The following is a 10,986-nucleotide window of genomic DNA, read 5'->3' as shown; positions in this document are numbered from 1 at the left end:
GGGTCTTCAGGAAGCAGAAATCTAAGAAAGCTTCAGGCCCAGACGGTGTTTCACCTGCCCCTTTTAAAAGTCTGCACTGACCAACTGGCCCCCACCTTCACACAGATCTTAGTTTAGTTAGTTTAGTTTTATTGATTTATATAGCACATTTAATAACGACAGTGTCGACCAAAGTGCTGTACAAAATTAAAAAATTTAATACATAAAACAACTAACCATATAAAACAAATCACAAATTATGACAAAGATAACATCACACATTATCAAAATATTTGACAGCATTTACTCCAGACCATAAGCCGTTTCAAAAAGATAAGTCTTAAGTGAAGATTTAAAAACCTGAAAAGAGGAGGCTGATCTTATATACAATGGTAAATTGTTCCACAGCTTTGGTGCTGCCACCGAAAAAGCACGATCCCCCTTAAGTTTCAGGCGCGTCATAGGTACCGATAACAAAAAAGAAGAAGTAAGCAGCTAAACATCAAATTTTCATTTTTGGGTGAACTATCCCTTTAAAGTTGGCACTTGAAAGGTTGTTAGTTCAAATCCAGAAGATTTGATACACATTCCTGGCTTGTCAGGCGGTCTTAGTGTGCCTGGCCCACCAAATAATGATCTTGACTGCTTTTAGTTTACCATCCAGACCAGGTCAACCATTTAAAAAAATTTATTCTATTTTTGTAAATAAATATATATGCATGCACAATATATCTTCAAAAATTTAATTTATGACTTAATTTAATTTGCATTTAAAAGGTTTTTAAATCTTGAGAAACATAACTTCATTCAGTTAGTCATGTGTTGCTGACTTTGTAAATTGGCTGGTATTGTAAATGACAATATATGTTAATAATATTTTACCATATATTACTACAGCCACTGTAACAATATGTCAACTAATGCCAAATGTGCTTATTAGATTAACTTTAGTTGTAGATGTTTATTCAGCAACTTTTGCATACAAGTGTGCTTATATGTCAGAATGAAATTGAGATCAAGTTAAATTTATGACTAACAGAACAAAAACTAGTCACTGAATACGTTCTACTATCTGATGAACAAGAAGACCTTAGTGACAATTTGAATAGACACGAGTCACTATTGGATTATTAACTAAATAAAATAACAGATAATTAAGTTTTAAACATTATCATGCTCTGTCATAGTGCTTTAAAAGAATATGTGATACATGATAGAGTACCAAATCCAAGTGTAGTGCACAAGAAGAACTTCATACATTCTGGCATATGTAAAGCCATTTTTTTATAATAAATAACTCAAGCTAAGAATAAGACTCTTTGAGACATGGTTAACTCTGGGTCACATCAGGTTGTGGGCTTATGTTTACTTCATTTTCTGCAATGGTCCATGGGTCTTCTCGCTCTGAAATGAGGCAAAGACCCAGTTCTGTGCTGGACTGTAATTTAGTAATGGCTGCGGTGGGCTGAGTGGCATCTTAAAGACTACAAGAAGACCTTAGTGACAATTTGAATAGACACGAGTCACTATTGGATTATTAACTAAATAAAATAACAGATAATTAAGTTTTAAACATTATCATGCTCTGTCATAGTGCTTTAAAAGAATATGTGATACATGATAGAGTACCAAATCCAAGTGTAGTGCACAAGAAGAACTTCATACATTCTGGCATATGTAAAGCCATTTTTTTATAATAAATAACTCAAGCTAAGAATAAGACTCTTTGAGACATGGTTAACTCTGGGTCACATCAGGTTGTGGGCTTATGTTTACTTCATTTTCTGCAATGGTCCATGGGTCTTCTCGCTCTGAAATGAGGCAAAGACCCAGTTCTGTGCTGGACTGTAATTTAGTAATGGCTGCGGTGGGCTGATTGGCATCTTAAAGACTTCAGCAGAATGAATCTCGTAATTTGGACTGGATCAGTCATTAGTGTGGAACCACAAAATACTGTGGAACCTCAGAACAAACTACATCTTGTGAAGAGGCAGGAAGACACACAGGAACTGGCATTTAGCCCTGCTTACTGGGATCCAACTTTACAATTCAACGAGACTGTTTTAGAGTGTCTTATTCACCGTCGTAAATCATCAGTTTGTAACTGACTCTATGTGATCTGCTTCTGTTGAAACTGTTGAGCTGAATGTGGTGTCTGGGATATCTCCTGGGATTTATTGCTTTCATCTAGATAGGTGTTATATATTGTGCTGTCGGAGTCTTTACGCGTGTCAGCGTGGTGACCTATTTCACGTGCCATATGATAAATGGTAGCACAAATGACTGCTTGCTGTATTTTTCGATATGGTCTGCGGATTTGTCTCGAATTGGTGCCAGCCTTTGCAGTTAATGCATTCTCCAGTCCTCTCTTGCTCCTCTGCAGAATCACAAAATGATAGATTTGTTACCTTTTAAGCCCAAGACAGTCATGTTATAAAGAAGATACACGCACAGATATGCTCATGAATGCGCTTATGCGGATATGCACATGTCCTGACCTGGGAAAAACTTGGACTGAGTAATGAAGATGAATGTTGTGTGCTGTGTTAAATTTTGGACACAGATAATGGTCTTATAGAGCCACTGAGACATTCAGTACAACAGCATTTCGTAAAGACAAACCATTGTGATCTCAGCATCTGTGGTTGCTCGTGCCAAACATGAAGTCAGTGGTTGTTGAATGAGATCTGTCATTGAGCAGCTGCGCAATTTGTGTTCTTTGTACAGTGTGTTTGTTATTTATGTTAAGGGATGCTGTTATGGAACAGAAATCGTACAGGAAGTACGTAGTGTTACACCATAACATCATTCATCTTAATGTTAGCGTGTGTGTTTGTAAAAGCCAGGGAATGCCCTCTTCTTGCCAGTGGTGCTAAGGCTTGAAGGACTAAAACAGTCAACCCAGTCAGTGCCTGAAATGTGCCATCATAAATCCCATCAATCCTGTGTTTAGCCTCAGTAAAGCTTATAGGCACTTCTAAAATCCATGCAAACCTCTGAAAGACAGTTCAGTTCAGGAGAAACTTGAGAAAAGAAGATTTAAAGCTCACTTGTGATTCAGGAATGTGGATGCTTTGCATAAAATCCAAAATTCAAGAGCTTAAATTATCTTATTCTGGGTGGGAACTTGAAAAATGTCCAAAATTATTTGATTTGTCAAGTTGAAACTTGCCTACTCAGACTGTAGGACTGTAACTGGTGTCTGTCAGCAAATGTGGAGTGGCTCTAGTACCGCAGACTAATTAATGTGCTCTAGCTTAGTGGGACGTCTGGAAATTGAGGTATGATGTCAGTATTATTTCTGAGTCATTGAAATTTATATGTAATGCTATTTTTAAAAAAATATACAGTACACTAGCATTCATAAGTTTGGGGTTGGTAAGTTTTTTTTATGTTTTTGAAAGAAGTCTCTTGTGCATTTATATGATCAACATACAGTAAAAACAGTAATATTATGAAATCAATTTTCAGTATTTTTGTAGATTTAAAGTTGTAATTTATTCCTGTGGTGGCAAAGCTGAATTCTTAGCAGGTATTACTCTGAAAAAAGTTGTGCTGCTTAATATTTTTATGGAAAACCTGATATCGTTTTTTTTTTCTCCAGGATTGTATAATGAATGCATTCATTTGAAATAGAAATCTTTATAAAAAAAATTAAGTCATTTTAAATGTCTTTGTTGTAACTTTTGATCAATTCAAGTAATCCTCATTAAAAAGATGTATTAATTTCTTGCAAAAAAAAAAAAAAAAAATCTACATGACCCTAAATTTTGAATAGTAGCAAATAAAGAGTTTTTTTTTTTTTTGTATCAACCATGCATTTTGTATTTTCTGTGCAAAGTCAGTGTAGGATGGTGTAGAACAAGCTGAAAGAGTTGAGCAGCTCCTAAGAGTTGCTGGAGATATTTCAGATTTTTCAGATAAGGAAAATGTGATTGCTTATTGTACTTTTCGCTATTGTTTTACTGTATTTCACTTTCAAATTAGACTCTCCTTGTGGCTGCACTAGACATTCCACACTAAACATAATTGCTACCCTGGCTCACTGTACACCTCACGTTAGTATAATGATTCCAGCTAATTCACATGGGCTGTGTGAAGTGTTGCTTGACCGGCCTGCTTGAACTATTGCAGTGGTGGACTGTAAATGCCTTTGATATAATTTTAACAGTCAGTGTTTGGCAACAGATCTCGGACATTAAATCTCTAGAATGAAGATGTGCGTATAGAAGCAAGAGTTTTGAGTTGGTGCCAGATTCTTGGGTCCTGGATTGACCTCAACCTGTTTGTTCATATTAATCATCTACACGTTTTCCATGCCTGAAAAGTTTAGTCTTGCATATGTCTCTTTTGATTGATGAATTGTTTTGCCTTAATAAGACAAGCATGTTGTGTGAGTATGAATTATAATACCCGTCATTCATATAAATTCCCCATCCTCTTGCGTATTTGTTTGTGGATTTTGCTTTCAGCTAGCAATTAGAACGTTATGAGCGCAGTTTAACACATTTACCTTGTGTAAATCCATTTCACAGAATTGCAGATTTTCCAAATATGAGTAAAGTCTTTAGATTTCGTCTGGGCTTACTTTTAAGGGATTGAATATCTCTGATGTGAAGATTAGATTTAATGACCTCAGCAACATCTGGTTTGTGGGCCTCTTGTTAAATTTAATGAATTGTACCGTAGTAAACTTGTTAAAAGTCTAGTAAAAATCATGATTCTGACCACATGAATGATATCACCCGTCAACATTTTATATCATTGATCTCTCTTCCTCTTTTGCATGCAGACACGTTTCCCTCTCTTTCATTTACACACCATGTCTTTCCTCTGACCCTCATTTAAATCTTGTGCAAAATTTACTGCACAGTCTCTGGATCAGATCTGATCTCCAAAATGCTGGCATTCATAGAATGCTCCAGATCCTTTCACCTCAGATCAGACGTGTGTGATAGTACACATGTAATCCAGATGCTCTCCTTCACTCTCCGGGGCCCAGCTGAGCCTCATGTGGCCGCATCTCTGCTATCAGACCTGGCTGTAATGATTCCACCTCATAATAATGCTTTGTGATGTCTATAATAGTTAAGGATCTGAGCTGCTAACACAAAAGTTCAATTCCAGGCAGGTGTAATGCAAAGCAGGTGACTACCTTTGCGATTATACTGTACAGTCAGATGCTTTCATTGAAATGCCAAATGCAAGTGAATGGGTAATTTTAAAGTGCACAAGTAACTTATTATTATGGAATTTCAGCTTGGTTTGCCAGGACCCATTGCATCACTCTACCCATATAGTAACCGTGGGACTGTTGGCAGCTTTAACCAAAAGAAACTAATTATCTGGCTTTCACACGGTCCCCAACCCCCCCAAATCCATCACGCCCTCATCACTTTCATAGTAACATTTGCTTACTTTTAAAACATGTGACTTCATGGTCTGAGAACCAAGGGTGCTTTTTCGGGTATTTTTAAAGCATATGATGCCCTCATAAGGAATTGTGCTGATAATGTGTGAGCGAGAGTGGAACAGAGAGATATGAACTCCAGTTTTGGAAATGCGTTGTGTAAGACTAGCTATTTGTGTAAGATGTGATAGTAAGGTAAGATTTATGAGGTCAGGATGGAGTTCGAGGTGTAACAGACCTGCTAAGCTTAAAGTAAAGAACATCTGTCCACAGAGGGCAAGCTATCAGTGGGACAGATGAAGTATTCTGTATCAGTATTCTGATGATAATGAAACATTTAAGTGTTGTGAAGTTACATACATCAAGATGAATTGTTTTAGGTGAGTTTCTAAAGTGGATAGTGGTGGGAAATGCACAAGTGGGAGCTGACTGTGGCTATCTTAAATTTTTTTTAGATGTTGACGAATGTGAGGCAGAGTCACACCAGTGTAACCCGACTCAGGTGTGTATAAATACAGCCGGTGGATATACCTGCTCATGTACTGAGGGCTACTGGCTGGTGGGTGGACAGTGCCAAGGTAAGATTTACAGACATTATGAATGGATAGTTTGATGTTACATGCTTTAATTTGTGATGTCTACATGTGACACAACATGTACACGGTAAATCCTTTAATAAAGCAGTTTTCGTTATGTTAAAGTACACTTCCGTTCAAAACATTGGGGTAAGTAAGATTTTGTTAAAATAACTAATATTATATAATTCAGCAAGGATGTATAAAACTAATCAAAAGTGACAGTAAAGTTACAAAAGATTTCTATTTCAAATTAATGTTGTTCTTTTGATCTTTTTTTCCCCCTCACAGAATCCTAAAAAGGGCATCATGATTTCTACAAAAAATATTAAACAGCACAACTGTTTTAAACATTAATAATTATAAGAAATGTTTCATGAGCACTAAATCAGCATATTAGGATGATTTCTGCAGGATCATGTGACACTGAAGACTGGAGTTATGGCTGCTGAAAATTCAGCTTTGCTATCACAGGAATAACTTACATTTTAATGTACACTAAAATAGAAAAATTTATTTTCAATTTTAATCATATTTCACAATATTACTGCTTTTACTGTATTTTTGATCAAATAAATGCAGCCTTGGTGAGCGTAAGAGACTTCTTGTAAAAACATAAAAATTCTTACCGACCCCAAACTTTTGAACAGTAGTGTAAATTAAAATCCAGTTAATGTTTGTTCAAAGGTTCAATTATATGACCATTCAAATTGTTACTTTGCTTGTTTGATGTTTAAATAATGAAATAATCCAGTCTTATTTGACACCAAACAATGTCTTAATTCAGTTGTGACTACTGTTTGCGTATTTAGTGCTCTCTAACTCGCCTTTCTTTAGACATTGATGAGTGTCGCTATGGTTACTGCCAGCAGCTGTGCGCTAATGTCCCTGGCTCATATTCCTGCTCCTGTAGCCCTGGATTCCTTCTTAATGCTGATAGCAGGACATGCCAAGGTGCACACATACACAGGAACATCATTATTGTTTAGTTTGAGAGTTTACTGAAAATCTTGACATCTGCCATCTTCTTCCTCTTACTGCCTCGCCAGATGTGGATGAGTGTGAGACAAACCCATGCTCTCACGGCTGTTTGAACACATACGGCTCATTCATGTGCACCTGTGATGAGGGCTTCGAGCTCGCCTCTGATGGGACCACCTGCAATGGTAATAAGAGGAGGAGAAGAGACGATAAGAATAGAGAGAGACAGGGGACCAACAATTTAGAGCTTTTAGAGAGAGGTTTAAGATGTGTGTTGCTTGATTTTGTATGTGTGACTGTGTGCATTGATAGTGTGTGATGTGTCTGTCTTTATCATTACCCATCCTTAGATCTGGACGAGTGCAGTTTCTCAGACTTCCTTTGTCAGCACACGTGTGTGAACACGCCAGGATCATTCTCCTGCATTTGTCCGCCTGGATATTACGTGTATGAGGATGGAAGGAGCTGTGAAGGTATCTCTACATTTTTATTTTGTGTGCTTCTTTCAATGTGATTTTGTTGAATCATTTATATTTTGTTATAAATGTTTTTCTAAGTGTTCGTAGTTGCATTTCTCCTTGTTGTGACACACATGTGGAATATTTCTCAAATTAAACCACTAAAACAAAAATATGTCTTCACATTTTTGTGTCAAGTGCAGTTTTTCAGAGAGACAACCCGTTTTGTGTTGTATATGATGCTAATAGCAATGACTTGCATCATTTGCCTTCAGTATGCATAATATGCATTATGAGTATATAGTGATAATTATGTATGTATGTATAGAGAGAGAGACTTTTAAAAAAATGTAAATCAAAAAGGAAGTTTCATAGCGAGTAAGAAATATTTATTGTCATTTTCTCAGTTCATTTGCTATTGGCATTAGCCATTTACAGAATTTTTTTGAACACAAGAGTAGCTATTTCATATCTGCTGCACCATTTAGCTTCCTTGACGTTGTAGTTATTGTTGCTGCTGTTAATGATCATGATGATATTGATAACCTGACTTCTGTCTGTTGTGTGTTTGATTTTCAAGACCTCAATGAATGTGAGTCTGGAAACAACACCTGTACAACAGCACAAGTGTGTTTCAATTTCCAGGGAGGTTACACATGTCTGGACCCTCTTAGATGTGATCCACCTTTCATAGAGCTCAGTGACAAGTGAGTTCATGAATGCTGACAAAAGAAAACCTGTTTGCTTTAGTCAGTCATTTGACGTTTTGTTGAACAGTTGCAGCATGTTCTGAATATACTTCTCTCTTTCTCTCTCAGTCAGTGCATGTGCTCTGCCGAGAATCCCGCTTGTCGGGAACAACCCTTCACTATTCTGTACAGGCATATGGATTTGTCTTCTGGCCGCAGTGTTCCTGCCGATATATTTCAAATGCAGGCCACCACACGTTACCCTGGAGCATTTTACATCTTTCAGATCAAGTCTGGCAACGAGGGGCGAGAGTTTTACATGCGGGTAAATGGGCTTCTGTTTGTATAACTGATGCCTGTTGTAAAACACTTTCATTACTGTTCAAAAGTTTGTGGTCAACATTTTTTTTTAAAGAAATTAATACTTTTATTCAGGATGCATTCATTTGATCAAAAGTGATAATAAAGTCAATTATAATGTTCCAAAATATTTCTATTTTAAATAAATGCTGTTCTTTTGAAGAATCCTGAAAAAAATATGGATCACACTTTCCATGAAAATATTAAACAACTGTTTTAAATTAAAATAGTAAGAAATGTTTATTGAGCACCAAATTAATAATAATAAGATAATAAGAAGAATAATAAAAAATGTTTCTTGAGCAGCAAATCAGCATATTAGAATGATTTCCGAAGGATCATGTGACACTGAAGACTGAAGTAAAAATTCAGCTTTGCCATCACAAGAATAAATTACATTTTAAAATGATTTATTACTTATTTTAATTTTAATAATATTTTACAATATTACTGTATTTTTTTATCAAATAAATGCAGCCATGGTGAGTATAAGAGACGTCTTTCAAAAACGATTAAAACATCTTACAGACCGCATACTTTTTAATGTTAGTTTATATATAAAGGTGACCACTAGAGGGAGCTGTAGGATTTCTGTGAGCCTGGTAAAATTACTCTGGAGCCAAACCACAAAATCTTTATGGGTCCTAGGAGTCCCTTAGCTAATCAAATATCAGTTGAAATTGTTGAAAGGGTTTGTTTTCATATAATTTGTCCATGTGGGCAAGCAGTGTTTCAACTCTGAAGAGAAAGAGTGACAGACTTGGAACGAATTTAAAAAATATGAAAACATTCTTTCCCTTTTTTTCCACAGCAAACCAGTAATATCAGTGCAACTTTGGTTCTGGCCCGGCCCATTAAAGGACCGAAGACCATCGTTCTAGATCTAGAGATGGTTACGGTTAACAACGTCATCAACTTCCGTGGCAGTTCAATAATCCGCCTCACAGTATTTGTCTCTGAACATCCATTCTGAGGCTTTACAAATGAACCTCTGACCTCTCACCTCTTCATGGCCCCATACCTCTATCTTGGACTTCCTGTTATTGCACTACCCGTCAGGCAGCTGCATTTCTTCATTTTGTTTGTTCTGTGGATCTGGACTCTCATGTGGTCTTCACCTTCTCTGTCTGCTCTGTAGTGGGCGGAGCTTGTGCTGATGTTTGATATTTCATAATGCAGGTTTTTCATTAGGCTGCCTGGCTGTCATTGTCATCTGCAGTCACACGCATGTACCAGTACACAGAAGAATATTTATGTTGTGTTTTTTCTTGTTTGTTCTACATTTCCCATTGTGCTTTTTCTTGCCACAATTGCAGATCCTTAAGTGTCTTGTTTTTTTCTTGTTGTAAAGCTGGATTTGTTTTTCTACTTTTAGTGGTACCTGTGTCACATTTTCTCACTGTGAATGTGAGTATTTGATCGCCGCTTTCATTTGTTCTTGACCTTTGATGACCCCAAGCAGTGAGAGAGCTGCCAGGCTTGCACGTGCTACAAAATCACGTTTTTGAAAATGTTCTAAATATCTCTGACAGGAGTCTGCAGTGCACCTTCAGTACCTGTTTCCCAGGGAAGACTAAAAAAAAGTATTTTGGCTCAGAATTTCTTATTGCATCTGTGCAGAATTTCCTCTGTGTATCTGTTTTTGTTTGACGGGTAAAGAGAGCCTGGTCAATCAATAAATACAAATTTGATGACCTGAACTTTTGTTGGTTTGTGTTTACTATTAGCAAATTTAGATTTATTCCTAGAAAGTTTTGGCATTTGATAAAATAAGACGACGAGGTTTTGAAGATTTGAAGAATCAATATACATAATATGCCTGACTGTGTGGGAGTGTAAACTTTCGTTTGTGTCACAGTGATCAAAAAGAGACAGTGTGGTATTTTCCCTGAGCAGTGTTGTTAGGGACCGGCGGACACTAGGACCCAGCCGTAGGCAGAAGTTTTGCCGTTCACTGGAGGCTTGCTTCAGAAGCACCTGCAGCACTCGAGAACTAAGAGATTTATCTCCTCGTCGACAGCAGCACAAGTACGTACAACCTTATACACAAACATATTCTTTGTCAAAAAGGAAAAACGCGGTTAATCTTGATTGTTAAAAAAAATTATTACCGTATTATGTATCCTATATAGTTAGGCTTTATGTTTTTCTGCAGCAAATTTGGGCTACTGCGGGCACTTTTATGCCTCGGCTTTTTGTTGTTGTTAATGCCTTAATCATTCATCAATTGCCTCAATCATCAATTTTTAGACGTCTTTGATGTGTAGATTGTAATGTTTTATTGTAACGTTATCCCCAGAGGCGGACAAAGTACACAACTCTTATTACGTTACTTGAGTGAAAGTACAGATACTGCTGGTCAAATATTACTCCATTACAAGTGAAAGTTGTAAAGACAGATTTTTACTTAAGTAAAAGTACAGAAGTACTTGCTTTTAAAAGTACTTAAGTACCAAAAGTAAATTTCCTTTTTTATGTCAATATTTTATTATTGTTGTATATATGTAATACTTGCAATACCTCTGAAATAACTT

General features: G+C 36.6%; 2 protein-coding genes across 3 annotated transcripts in view; both read left to right on the top strand.

Moving 5' to 3' along the window:
* LOC107705389 (fibulin-5-like) overlaps positions 1 to 9,676 on the top strand; it is a 13,274-nt gene extending 3,598 nt beyond the window's left edge. For both annotated transcript variants that reach the window (XM_016508655.1, XM_016508656.1), the window contains exons 6-12: positions 5,845 to 5,967; positions 6,802 to 6,918; positions 7,014 to 7,130; positions 7,296 to 7,418; positions 7,984 to 8,110; positions 8,222 to 8,417; positions 9,264 to 9,676. In XM_016508655.1, coding sequence (XP_016364141.1) covers positions 5,845 to 5,967; positions 6,802 to 6,918; positions 7,014 to 7,130; positions 7,296 to 7,418; positions 7,984 to 8,110; positions 8,222 to 8,417; positions 9,264 to 9,425 — 965 coding nt within the window. In that variant the 3' untranslated portion in view covers positions 9,426 to 9,676. The remainder of the gene's footprint in view (positions 1 to 5,844; positions 5,968 to 6,801; positions 6,919 to 7,013; positions 7,131 to 7,295; positions 7,419 to 7,983; positions 8,111 to 8,221; positions 8,418 to 9,263) is intronic.
* Positions 9,677 to 10,467: 791 nt separating this feature from the next.
* The window catches only part of LOC107705388 (tandem C2 domains nuclear protein-like), a 10,204-nt gene continuing 9,685 nt past the window's right edge, over positions 10,468 to 10,986 (top strand). The window contains exon 1 of the mRNA XM_016508654.1: positions 10,468 to 10,480. The gene's annotated coding sequence lies outside the window, so the exon portion shown is untranslated. The remainder of the gene's footprint in view (positions 10,481 to 10,986) is intronic.

This window comes from Sinocyclocheilus rhinocerous, unplaced genomic scaffold (genome assembly GCF_001515625.1).
Source record: "Sinocyclocheilus rhinocerous isolate Xijiao unplaced genomic scaffold, SAMN03320098_v1.1 scaffold564, whole genome shotgun sequence".
Taxonomy (NCBI): domain Eukaryota; kingdom Metazoa; phylum Chordata; class Actinopteri; order Cypriniformes; family Cyprinidae; genus Sinocyclocheilus; species Sinocyclocheilus rhinocerous.
The sequence above is the reverse complement of the archived record's forward strand: the minus strand, read 5'-3'. Positions and strand labels throughout refer to the sequence as shown.